The following is a 14,327-nucleotide window of genomic DNA, read 5'->3' on the forward strand; positions in this document are numbered from 1 at the left end:
CGAATGTTTCTGAAAGATAACTGAAGGAATCACTCAATAATCTTCTTCTATTATTTTATATTTGTTTATTATATTTACATAGTATGTTCCTGTAGTTACACTTTTATACTAACGCTATATTATTTATATTTTTGCTTTCCATATTTTATCATATTCTAATTTATTACACCTACTTGTATTGTTCCATCTCTACATCACCCAAAGGTTGACTGGTAGAGAATGCTTTTGTCATTAAGTACTTATACAATTGATCTATATAATATATATCTATAATGCGTGATAATAATTGGTATCAACTCACCGAGCCCTGGCCCCCACGACGTTGGCCTCAGCGCTGGAGAGGTCCTTCATGCTGTAGTCTCCGTTGACGAGTCCGTTGGCGTGCTTGTGCTCGCGCGAGCGGTGGAACAGCTTGAAGCGGGGGCGCGGCTCGCTGGGCCCGTGCGCGTGCGCACACGCCGCGCCGCCGTGCGAGTGGTGGTGGGCTGCGGAGAGATTTGGGTACATTAGGCTATTGATAGAGGAACAAACCATGAAAATGCTAGTATCTAGGACGTTTTATAGGAATTTCAAAAATAAAAAAATAACGTTAAAACATCACAGGAATAGTAGAAAAGTTATGGACTTAAACGAGAATTAATATGACTCCAAAAAATAAGTGATAAAAAAGGCCTGCTAGTATCAGTAAATGATCCGGTCTTTAAATTGCGCACTTGAACTATATAAGCTTTTTTGTGAGGGCAGACCGGGGCATCCAGTGCCTCCATAAGAAATTACGAAAATATAAAAAAATAACCATTATAAATTACACGAATGGTACAAAAAAATTAGCATGCACCTAAAAATGAAGTGACAAAAAGACCTGCTAGTACCAATAAAAGATTCGGTCTTCGAATTGCGCACATGGACTATATAAATAGTTTGTTTGATAGGCTTACAGGTTTATTTCGATTTCTGATAATAAGATATTCGTATTCAGATAGTCTATCTTCACTCGACTAACCATCAGAGGTAATGTAATTTTTTTTATAAGTAAGTACAATACTGTCTAGTTTTAAACCAACTTCAAAAAAGGAGCTTATGGATGTCTTTCTCTATGTCAGCTATTTTCACATAAACTACTAAAACGATTTGGATGGGGTTTGTGTTTTTTATTTTTAAGGAGTGTAACGTGGACTCGCATACCAAGGGTTCCGGGTACACTTGTAGGTGTAGGCATGCAACTTTACATGCATAAATTTTTTTTCCCGAGATAAAAAATTGCCTATAGCACTCAAGAGTAACGTCGCTAAGTGAAAAAAAATCTAAATCGGTTTGGTACACACATACACACTCATCGAGCATTTATCCCCGAAGATGTATCCTAAAAGGGGTATGCAGAGTCGCAACCAGTGCATCCACTTTTCGCCAATTGTGTTCCGTCCCATGATGTGATAGGGCGCGAGCCAATTGCCATATCGGGCACAAATTCCAGACTCCGGGCTGATACTGAATAGAAAAACCTAAAATACACTTTACCCGAACACGGATTCGAACCCAGGACCTCAGAGCGCTGCCGTACCGCGAATGCAGTACAACTGCGCCACCGAGGCAGTCAGTTTAGTAGTTCCTGAGTTTGGCCCATTCCAACAAACAAACAAACTCATCTACTTTATACATTAGTATAGATTAGTCTTATTTAATCGTGCCCTTGTAAAAATATACACTCACCGATATCGGAAGCGCATCCGTGCAGCACCACAGCCAGTATGACGTTGAAGCCGACGCCACACCCCGACACGATCATCATGATGTCCGGCTCTATGTTGTACTCGCCGGAGTGCAGCCGCGTCGCCGCCACGTACACAAACACACCCGTCAGAATCCAGATCAGAAGGACGGACACCATCGCGCCGAGCACCTCTGCGGACCAACGTGGAGCTTTTAACCAACTTAAAAAAAAGGAGGAGGTTTAATATTGGACGTAGATTCGCAAAAAGGATCAAGCCCGCATATGCGATTACTATAAAAGTTCTGAGGTAACAAACGTAAAAAAGCGGCGATAGCCTAGTTGGGTGTGGAACGTACTGCCAAGACGAATGTCCCAAGGGCACACACCTCTGACTTTTCTAAAATCATGTGTGTATTCTTTGTGAATTTATCGTGCGCTTTAATGGTGAAGGAAAACATCGTGAGGAAACCTGCAGATCTGAGAAGATCTCTATAGGAATTTCGAAGGTGTGTGAAGTCTACCAATCCGCACTAGGCCAGCGTGGTGGACTAAGGCCTAGTCCCTCTCAGTAGTAGCGGAGGCCTGTGCTGAGCAGTGGGCATGTATATATTACAGGGCTGATGTAATACATTATATATAAACATAAAAAAATACTGACGAATTAAGAACCTCCTTCTTTCTTTTAAAGTTGAAATTAATTCCAATGATTGTCTGAGATCGCCTCGAGCGATATGACTGCCATATGCACCACCGATGTTTAAATCATTTCCACCAAATGTATATTTGTTATTTCTTCAATATTTATGGAGAACAATAAAGTTTTTAAATAAATAAACGTGGGAGTGAGAGGGATGTATGGGAAAAAGAGAGAAAAGGGATAGGGAAATAAGATGGCGTGTGCGTAGTCAGGGGAATAAGACGTGAATTTTATAAAGACGTAGTTTAAGTTTATTTTGACTACATAAACACTTAAAGCATCGGAATGTTTGCCGGCAAACATGACAGCTACATGACATTACGCGTGTCACGGAAAAATAATCTTATTATGTAGTTAAGGTTATATTCCCGTGACACACGTAAATGTCATGTAGCTGTCATGTTTGCCCGCAAACATTCCGATGCTTCATGGGTTAATTTATTCGAAGACGGTGTTTTTTGTCTCGGCATTATATCCCACATAAATGAAATCGTTCTCACCAGCCCGCTTGTACCCGTAGGACATGTGCACGTCGGGCTTCCGCTTGGCGCAGTGGAACGCGAGCAGCGCCAGCGCGAACCCGCCGCAGTCGCTCAGCATGTGCGCCGCGTCCGACATCACGGACAGGCTGCCCGCCAGGTACCCGCCTATCAGCTCGCATACCTCGACGGAAAATTAACAGCTTTGGTTAAGACTTACCCCCTTATTCATAGACGTTTTTTATCTAAGGGAGTAAAGCTGTACATAACATAGGGCCGTTGTGATTGGCTATTGACGAAAAATGACCAGCTTTGGTTAAGACTTACCCCCTTATTCATAGACGTTTTTTATCTAAGTAAAACTGTACGGTATAGGGCTGTTGTGATTGGCTAATATCGTTGTATCTCAATATTAGCCAATCACAACGGCCCTATGTCTACGCACTGTGAAGGCTGCCATGCCGTCAGCACTGAGAAACAGACTTGTTAGCACAGCTTTACTCCGTCCTTAGATAAAAAACGTCTATGAATAAGGGGGTTAAGCTTTAGTTTTATTTCTGGGAACATTTCGTGATATTTCTGCAAAGTATCCGGTACCTTTGTATGCAGACATGGCAAAGTGATTTCATTAACCTTATGGTAAGCGGAGTGGAGTCCAGTATCGACTGACAAAAAATGATTATTCATCACCAGTCGACACAACTATGCCGGCCTGTTTAAACCGGATATACACAGGCTGATCCCGGAACACGACACATGAGCCACTATGACGGATTTTTCACCTTGTGTACGATAATCGCTATCTGGTTAGTTATAAAATTTACACTACCGTCAGTAAAGGTCTTGTAGGTAAAATTTTATCTTCATCCAATTATGCTTTGACTCCTAATATCTTCCTACAATCTGAGCGTACGGCGGTCCTCAATCTGTACGAACTGAAAGGATTTACTTCCCCACACAAAAAAAAAACAAACAGCTTTTGCTTGTTGTAATAAATTGTTACAATTTGAAGACAATAAAAATATCGACAAGCATAAAGGTGTATCCTATGATTCTTAAGTAGTTAGGCCCCATAATTGTGTAAAATATGTCCGATATAACGTAAATCCAATTAAGGAAAACTGATGTAAAAATTCACTACAGTGTTTTTTCAAGTGCGCCGTTACGGGCATACATATTGAAACGATACGTATTTGAAGAGATGTGCAAACTGTATGCGGAAAGAATAATAATTATTAATCAATGAGAGCTGGCGTCCCCAATTAGTGTAGTTTAACAAACGAAAAGAAAATATATTGAAGTAAATGTGTGTCGACCATTTCGGGATCAGCCTGTTCAATCAGGCCGGCATAATTGGAGGGGTAATCGTCTCTCATCAGTCGAAGTTCTATTGGCCTGCACTCCACTTACCATCAGGTGCAGTCAAATTGACGAGCACGTATGAAAAAAACATAGTAATCACTTTAGTAAGGAGCTTAGAAGTACAGACTATAATTTATTTAGCACGTATAAAAAACATAAGGATGTGACTTTAGTAAGAAACTAACAGACTATAATTCATTTTAAATCGCAACACGATTAGGTAATACATAGTACAACTATCTTAAATTTAGTATTAGGGTATAGATATCTGTGTGTTTACATCATAAAGGTATTTACAGCTTACACCAAATACACCCAAGAGCGTCGCCAGCCGATGGCCTAAAGGGGGTCAAGTTAATATGGAAAATAAAAAGGATGAATTGTAGGTAAAGTCGAGAGCACATAGGCCTCCTCCATTCCCCCTCTCCCGCTTTAACAATAACATAGAACAGAGTGTAATTGAGCGTACGGAATATTAGGAATGGAATTGGTGAATTCATTAGAGTTTTAGAACCTTTAGCGTAGGGCAACTGCCCCTCCCTGCCCCCCCCCCCCCCCTTGAATATACGATTTTTCAACACTTACCATGAAAAAACCGCATAGCACGAGCGCGGTGAGCAGCTGCGGTATCGCGCTGGGCGGCTCCGCGTGCGGCTTCCAGTGGCAGTGCTCGGTGTCCGGCGCCGGCGTCACCGGCACGTCCGTGTATGTCTCCTGGAACGGACGGACAATCATCATCAACATGTCCTAGATTTTTAATATAGTTTAGTTCTCTTTAAATTGTAATTTTTGTTGTATATTAATTGTTTAGTAATTATTTCACTTCCTTCTTTTGTATCCGTTGTTTTCTTTATGTGTTAAATGAGGTCAAATGTCTGTGGAAACTTTATTGGTTTGCGTGTTACCTATTTTATCTATATAGTTTATATATGTAATATTATTCTGTTTGATTCCTTAATAAATAAAAATAAAATAGAAAATAAATGATCCTACGTTTGTTTGCTTGGCAAGGCTAATACAAACACATCGGATTCTTGGGTAACCTTCAGGCGCTCGTAACACTTAACAATTAAGCGACCATGCTGAGGGCAACCCACTTTGGTTACGAGCCTTGCCTCAGGACGGTCACTGGGAGAGGATGAGACATCAATGGTTAAGGATGCGCAAAGACGTCGTTTCATCATCATGCACTCAATCACAATATGAAAAGGATGGGAACAGTTTGCGACTGACCGGAGAAAGGTCTCCGTACAAAAAACTGAAGGTGATCACCATTCAGTCGATGTAAGTATTCATTTGCGATAGTTTAGAAACGATCCCAATCTGAATCTTCGATCCGTTCTCGAGAATAAACCAATCAAAATAAGTCATTTGTGAGCAAAAAAAACGGTTGTTAATCCATTTTCACAATGGATTGAAAAATGCGATTAAGATTATTTATTGAAATGACATGAAATGAAAATAATTTAATTGTTGAACCTGTAATATATACATTATTTAGATTCCTTTAATTTGAACTCTGCCAACAGTTCGGAAAGCAGTTCTCACCAGAGAAGAACGGGCAAGAAACTCTGGTGTTGCTCTTTTCAAAATCAGTTTAAAATTGAATACAATCGAAAAGGGTGATTAAAGAAACCCATAATTGGTCGATAATCGCTTGGACTACACTGTATATTTTTACACAATAAAATATTACGTTACTTAATGCAGGAAATAAAAAAAACTGATTAGTCTTCTATCAAACTGTTTCCGTTAACCGTCATTTATGTTGTGTAAACTATAGACCAACATTATCATTATAAATTGCTATTTTCTAGCCCTGAACTTAAATAAAAAACACACATCATGGCTTTATCCGCGAACGTGTAAACTGAGGTGCTACCGAAGCACCCACTTTCGCCACATGCGTTCCGTCCCATGACGTGATGGGGGTGAGCCTATATTAGGCATAAATTCCACACTCCGAGCTGATAGAAAAATCCAATTACTACCCGACCCGGTATGCGAACCCAAGACCTCAGAGCATTGTCATACCGCGCACGCAATCTATACTTAAATATTATACATCACATTATGTCCCATTCCATTAGTTTAATAACTCCACGCGCCCAACGAAGTGTGAAGCGTCGCGACAAATTATATACGCATCGTAGGAATCTGAATAATCAAGATTAAAACGACAGGGATTTTAGCCGTACAGGGATGATAATTATAAGCTAAGCAATAGCCTAGTTGGGTGTGGAACGGACTGCCGGGACGAATATCCGCAGGTTCAAAACCCAAGGGCACACACCTCTGACTTTTCTATTATTATGTGTGTATTCTTTATGAATTATCGCTTGCTTTAACGGTGAAGGAAATTATTGTGAGGAAACCTGCATACCTGAGAAGTTCTCTATAGGAATTTTGAGGGTGTGTGAAGTCTACCAATTTGCACTAGGCCAGCGTGACGAACTAAGACCTAATTCCTCTCAGTAGTAGAGGTCCGTGCCCAGCAGTGGGACAGTATATAATACAGGGCTGACGTTATTATATTATTATTATGCCAAAATGTACCACTTTTAAACAACATTTGTGGATTGTTATTTATTACAGCTGGGTTTTCTATGTATAAATAAACGTATGAATTGGTTAACACATACGTTTTGTGTCAGATATAAATAATAATAAGAATAAAATAATAATAAAAGTTTATTAATTTAGTCTTGAATCTATTTTTTTGAGTAGTAAAGTAATGCATTTGAATTAATAGCGTGTTGTGATTTATTATGTTTACGCGAATGTTAAACATTGAAATAAAACTATTTTGCGAATTTTTTCGCGGCTTAAGTCAAGTAAAATAACGTCGGTAGAAAATTTGAATATTATAAAAACCGCGTTGAAATCCGAAAAAGACTTTTATTTCAATTGCGTGTTAAATATTAATCTATACTATTATATAAAGCTGAAGAGTTTGTTTGTTTGTTTGTTTCTTTGTTTGTTTGAACGCGCTAATCTCAGGAACTACCGGTCCAAACCGAAAAATTCTTTTTGCGTTGGATAGCCCTTTGTTCGTGGAGTGCTATAGGCTATATATCATCACGCTATACCCAAAAGGAGCGGAGCAGTAATGGCTAATCTCAGGAAATACCGGTTCAAACTGAAAAATTCTTTTTGCGTTGGATAGCCCTTTGTTCGTGGAGTGCTATAGGCTATATATCATCACGCTATACTCAATAGGAGCGGAGCAGTATTGGCTAATCTCAGGAACTACCAATTCGAACTGAAAAATTATTTTTGGGTTGAATAGTCCTTTGTTTGTGGAGTGCTCAAAGTCATATATCATCACGCTATGACCAATAGGAGCGGAGCAGTAATGGCTAATCTCAGGAACTACCGGTCCAAACTGAAAAAAATCTTTTTTGTGTTGGATAGCCCTTTGTTCCTGGAATGCTATAGGCTGTATATCATCACGCTATGACCAATAGGAGCGGAGCAGTAATGAAACATGTTGCAAAAACGGGGAAAATTATAAGTTTTGAGAGCTTCCGTTGCCTGCGCTGCGTAAATGGTTAAAGTTATGCAACAATGATGTATGACGGGATTGTTCCACTTTAAAAGTACTAAAAATTATATTATAAAACAAAGTCCCCCGCTGCATCTGTCTGTCTGAACGTGTTAAACTCAAAAACTACCCAACGTATTAAGATGAAATTTGGTATGGAGACAGTTCGAGACCCTGGGAAGAACATAGGCTCCCGGGAAACTACTACTTTTATAACGGAAAACTTTAGCCTGAAAAATTTTATAACGCGGGCGGAGCCGCGGGCAAATGCTATAACTTATATTTGAACAATTTGTAGATTAGAACGTACTTTTGCAATAAGTGGATTCAAATTCCGATTATAATATTTGTCGGGTATATTTGAAAAATATGGGTATTTACTTATATTGTTATTTACACAAGCACTGCTAATGTGTTTTGTGTGCCGGCAAACTGTATTACAAATTTGAAATACAATATAGAAACTGCTATTTGCTAAGTTTATAATGGCGGATCGAATTCTCACTCGCCATTGAACCATCACGTTTCCAACTTTACAGTTTACAAAGTATAAGTTATACCGAACAAAATACATAAATACAACTCAGTAATGTTATAGTGTTAAATTCACTTACATTAAGTCGAAACATCTTGGCTCGGATCCAACGAAAAATATTTTTTACATAAAGTCGGTTGCGGAATTATGCGCGGGTAAATTGAACTGAGAAGTGAGTTTTTTTTTATCCGTGTTGTCGATGGTACGCAAAGTGAATTATATTACATTTTTATTTATCCTTTTTTATTAGATATTTATTATTGCATACTGAAAAGGTATTTAATTTGGTAATTATTGTAATTTCTTAAATATTCGTATTAAATAGTAAATTTCATAAAGCGACATCTATAATCGTTACTTCAAAACTTGTACTTGAATGACCCATACATTATTGTTTATGATATCAGTGTTTACTTCGAGTCTTCGTGCATATTATGACTTTGCAGCAGCAATAGACAAAACATTACTATCTACCCTTACAGATTGCACACGAAACATTATATACATACCTATAACATAGTATAATTTACAAACTAGAAGGAATACCATACCTAAAGCCTTGTTTACAACAAATATGTAAATCCCCTATTTGGAAGGCCAAAATGATAAAAACAGGAAAACAGCTCCTTGTGAAGATGACTTAATCATATCGTACTAAGATTTCCTGATTGTAGTGAAATGACAGTTGTAATGTTGTTTTGTATTTCCCAAATATAAATGTCCGCATCGAAATAGTTTGCTAGTAAGGGACCAGTGTAATTATAGGGCATTGTGAGAGCTTCTGAAGTGTAAGGCGAACTGCCGGTTCCACAGCGGTAGTAAATCCGTAATGTTTTAAATGATTTTTAAAAAAAGACTATTTGAATAAAAAAATATATAATTAGAAAGACTGACGTTCGCCATTTTTCCGGATCTTGATATGTCCCAATAGTTTTAATTTATTTTCCGGAAATTGTTATAAAGGGTCTAATTAGATTGTATTTTCAAGTAGTTGCGTGAAAGATGGTAACTTAGATTAAAAATATACAATACTACAAGAATAATATAGTCAATGACATATACAAATTATTAACGTCTCTTTGTTTCAAACGTTTAAACAAAACAATTTTTCGGATTTTATTGTTTTTCTTTTTAATTATAACTGACCCCCGATGTTTAAAAGTCTACAGTCTTCATGATCGCAGGGAGGACTGAGACGTTGGTCATCGAAAAAGTCATCCGAAAAGACATTCGAATAAACATAAGAAATCATTTTCGAATGTTTGTCAAATACATGCAAAAACCAATGAACAAATTTGGATAAAGTCTGAATTTGCATACAAAACAACTATGTCAACCATATCTGCCAGTTGAAACTCCCATAAATTTTAATTATTATGATAAACAACGGGATGTAAGGTCTCTTATCGCGCGGATCCCATTCGGACACGCAGATAATACTCATTACATGAACTCATTAGGTTCTAACGAGATTCGTTTACATAATTAATATCGATTACCGTAATGGTTTGCTTACTTTGTAATATGTTTTTGTAATGAAATGTAATAAAGGTCAATTTAATTAAATCTATCTAACCCGCTGTTGGACAGACGCCACAGAGACACACAGACGGCATATTCGCATTAAACTACAAAATGATCAATAAATCAGAAAACTAGAACCAGGATTTTTTGTAAAAATATTCGTTACTAGCTGACCCGACAGACGTTTACTATGAATAATTGCAACGCGCATTCTGTCAATCGCTGCAATTAACTTTTCTTAAATTTTCTAACGTTCTCAACTTCCTTAAATTTTTCTTTCATAAGAACCTTCTCCTGACAATAACAAAAACAACAAAAAAAAAATGATTCATTTTTATATATATAGAATAAATAGATTAATTAATGATTTTTAGCACAATGTCAGCAAAGGTGAAGATGAGTATGTGGTTTCATTTAGTAACGCAATATCAAAATGACCCTGTACAAACAAAGAATATAGGGTTGTAAGTGAATGCAATATCTTCCCTTATGATGAAAAATCAATGAGATTCTTTCGACCATGACAAAGGAAGGTTCCATTAGGGCAAATAGAAGTGGCTCCCCGTTACGGAAATCAAACGGAAGTCACTCCTCTATCACTAGCGAAATCCCGTATCTACCCCTTATTGCCTATTACGAGAAACAAGATATTTAAGATTATTTAATTCGAGATAACTGCCTCAAGAAGTAGACGCCAGACAGGCGGCATGTTATTTATTATTGTTAAAAGGCATTCAACATTCTTTATGCTTGTCAAAATAATTGCGCCTTTTGGACAAAGCAATATCGACTTTTTGATCCTTATGCACAACGTTGTTGTTGAATTATTCTAATAACGCAAACATTTCGTCAAATACGCCAAATGTAGTTCCGCTATTAGTGTTGCGCTGAAGCTACATTGTGAAGAGATAACGGCAAGTAGAAACAATTACTTAATACTTAAATACAATAAGTTTGTTCTGCTGATAGGCTGTATTTTACGACCACCGTACACAAGATGTTACAATCCGCCATAGTGGCCAACATAATTGTGTCGCGGTCCGGAATCAGCCTGTATATCCGATACCAACAGGCCGGCATAATTGTGTCGACTCATCATTTCAGCCGGGAAGCGTCCACTGCTGGACATAGGCCTCCCCCATTGAGCGCAGGGACCGGTTCTGGGCCGCCCTCATCCATCGGACTCCGACGACCTACACCAGATCGTCGGTCCATCTCGTGGGGGGCCTGCCTACGCTGCGGCTCCCGGTTCGTGGTCGCCGAAGCGATAATCATCTCTCGTCAACCGATGTCCTATTGGCCGCCACCACTTACCATCAGGTGCATTGGGATCATTTTGCTGTGTCTATGTAAAAAAAAACATACAAGATGCCACTATCGGGGCCCTTGTTTAATTTATTAATATAAATCCTGATAATAAAGTATAAAACTATAGATTAGTTAAATACGAGATTATCAACGACTTATCAGTGGCACGCGATGCTATAAATACTTATCTTGGCTTATATACATTGATAATGTTTATAGTTTTATTGTAGTACTAGGTTTCGTTCGCAGCTTTGCCCGCGTAAATAGTCTTTCCTTCTACAACAGTTCCTAAAATACTATTTGACGCCAAAGGCCAAGAGTCCAAGAGAAAGACAGCCGAATGATCGATCAAGCGAGCCAAGTCAAAATGCCGCCCTGTTGGAACTGGATATGCACAGACTGATCTCAGAACGCGACACACTTAGGTGGCGGGTTTACTATGGCGGGTTTTAACTCCTTGTGTATGGTGGTCACTATCCGGATATAAAATATATTTTACCTACAGAAAAATTGCATGTCAGGACCTGAATACTAGCTTGTAACCTATCTCATAGTTCAAGCTTATTTTCCAAAATGTATTGTCATTCATTCTGTGGTCTAGGCATGTTAAAGTCAACGTTTTTGTATGAATGTTAATATACTCATTCACTCACGACTTTTATACCTAAAAGGTTAGGCAGAGGCGCAACTGTTGCGATCACTTCTCGAAGTCCGTATCCCATCTCATGATGCGATAGAGGTCGAGCCTATCACCATATCAGGCACAAATTCGAGATTCCTGGCTAATACTGATTAGAAAAACCCCATATCACTTTGCCTTACTCGGGGCTCGAACTCGAGACCTCAGCGCTGCAGTCATGATTATTTATATTTAAACATTTGAGTTAGGGATATTATGAGGCTATTCCACCATTCACCAGACAACCTTTGATAAGAATTTTACTTATCATGAAACAAGATCAATAAAGATATAATAAAGAAGCTACTATCTTTACATGTGTTAAATTACAATATTAGTTTGCCCTAGTTTATATGTGTGACAGAAATGTTGTATTGTTACTAAGGAGAACAGCTCTTGTATTTTCCAAAACTTAACTAATTTAATTACCTTCACAACTTAACAACTTAAGAATCATGACCAGTAGCATAGCTTGCCTAGAGGGGCCCTATATCTAAATTTGTTGGGGGCTCTTCAGGGCAGTGTGAACTTTTGAGCGCTTAGTTTAACGTAGGTATGGGCCAAGAGGGGCCCTGATGCTCGGGGGCCCCATATCACTGATACAGCAATAGCTATGCCCCTGATCATGACTAAAACAGATTCATGACCACAAAAAATAAATCAAGTGAATTGATACAATTGCAAAAGGAAAAACAAAGGCTTTGAAATGAGCTATTTAATGGATTGTATTTGCTATAATTTTCTCACAATGTTTTGAAGACTGCAGCCCTCATGGCCCCATGACCAAGGCTGCAATGTGTTTGAAATGTCTAACAATTGGTGTAAACTTGGAAATCGTTAAACAAAGATATGATTAAACCTCTAAATTATTGTTAATATACTTTATCAATTTATTATTTTTATTGAATTAATAAAACAAACATTACAAGGACCGAGTTGCATAATTTTATAAAAACGAAATATAAAAACTTTTTTGTGCTAAGAATGTTGATCTCTTGATTCTGATAATAAATTTGGCCTTAACCTAAGAAAAAAAACGACACTACAAGTTGCGAAATTTCAAGAAGGTACTAATTATTGGCCTTAAGACCTAAATAATATATATATGTTATCGGATTACATTTCAATTGGTTGTATAAAGAATTTAACCGCCAGCAGTCATGCGATTATCTTAATTTATTTGACAAGATAAACGCGCCACTAAATAAATATTTAAAGCGCACAAAAAATACGTAAGAATAAATATTAAACTACACCTGCGTAAGTTATTATCAAAATTGCTTTATATGTGTAATAAAAACGCTATAAAATATTTCCGTCATATTTTTTCTCGTGAAAATTTACACAATATTTTCCTTACCTCGGACAACAAAGGCGCCCTGTCTAGATGCTCTGAAGAGGCAAAGGCCGACTCGAAATACGCTCCCCGGCTCCTGGACTCGTACCTGGAGCCTCCGTCGTCCCACATCCTAGCTTCGAGCTCGTCAGACATTCTGGCGCCCGAGTGTCGCAAAAAATAAGCAAAAAATTTTTCACCTCACTAAACACATATTTACGAAATTCTCACTAAAATTGAGCAAAGATTGTCACGCGTTGCGCTTGCTTGTTTAGTTTATTATATTTTATCATATAATTGAGCTTAAATTTAGAATGAAACTTAATAAAATTGTGATAAATAATTGCCGAAGTACAAGCTATAACAGCTAGCTTTTTCCTCGGCTGAACGGCGTTTGCGTTCTAAAACTTGAATCAAGACAAAGTGGTACTCACGGATCTTAAACCAATTGTTGAATTATTTTATCTATTATAGTTAAATTGATTAATGTGGTAAATATATCTAAATATTTGCAAATAAAATTTTTATTAATGTTAAATTATCAAGGGAATTACAATTATTAATATTTTGATATTTAAGTAGCAAAATTGCACAGGTTTCAAAACACTTTTATTTTGACATATCTCGATGACAGCAATCGATAAGAATGCGTTCATCGTGCTCATTTACATAATTCTGTATCACAACAATGAACCAATTTGAATAAAATTGAAATCAAAAAACACCGGCTTCATTTATATTCTTTACGGTAGTATATTTCATTGTGTTGTAGGTATTTTTTTGTATTACCCATAGGCACCACTACGCATTTGTATTTGCCTGCAAGCGTCTAAAAATTTATCTATCTATAAAATTACATAAAGATGAAAAGTTTGTTTGTTTGTACGAACGCGCTAATCTAAGAACCTACTGAATCGAATTGAAAAATTATTTTGGTGTTCGAAAGATCATTTATCGAGAAAGGTTATATTGTAGGCTTTATAACATCACGCTATAACCAATAGGAGCGGATCAATGAAGAATGTTTCAAAAATGGGGAAATTTTATTATTATTGAGAGTTTTTGTTGCGTACGCTGAGTAAACGGCTTGAGTCACGTAATAAATATGTATGAAGAACTAAAGTTCCAAAAACATATAAGTACTTATTATTA

General features: G+C 37.4%; 1 protein-coding gene across 3 annotated transcripts in view; it reads right to left on the reverse strand.

Moving 5' to 3' along the window:
• The window catches only part of LOC115445905 (zinc transporter 2), a 22,813-nt gene extending 9,245 nt beyond the window's left edge, over positions 1–13,568 (reverse strand). For 2 of the 3 annotated variants that reach the window (XM_037441326.1, XM_037441317.1), the window contains exons 1-5: positions 13,200–13,568; positions 4,835–4,963; positions 2,909–3,071; positions 1,711–1,902; positions 302–485 (exon numbers count right to left, since the gene is read on the reverse strand). In XM_037441326.1, the coding sequence (XP_037297223.1) occupies positions 302–485; positions 1,711–1,902; positions 2,909–3,071; positions 4,835–4,963; positions 13,200–13,331 (800 nt within the window). In that variant the 5' untranslated portion in view covers positions 13,332–13,568. Of the gene's footprint in view, positions 1–301; positions 486–1,710; positions 1,903–2,908; positions 3,072–4,834; positions 4,964–8,407; positions 8,509–13,199 lie in introns of those variants that run through there. The other variant, XM_037441321.1, reaches the window with a different exon arrangement.
• Between the last annotated feature and the right edge of the window lie 759 nt (positions 13,569–14,327).

The sequence above is a fragment of the Manduca sexta genome, chromosome 4 (genome assembly GCF_014839805.1).
Source record: "Manduca sexta isolate Smith_Timp_Sample1 chromosome 4, JHU_Msex_v1.0, whole genome shotgun sequence".
Taxonomy (NCBI): domain Eukaryota; kingdom Metazoa; phylum Arthropoda; class Insecta; order Lepidoptera; family Sphingidae; genus Manduca; species Manduca sexta.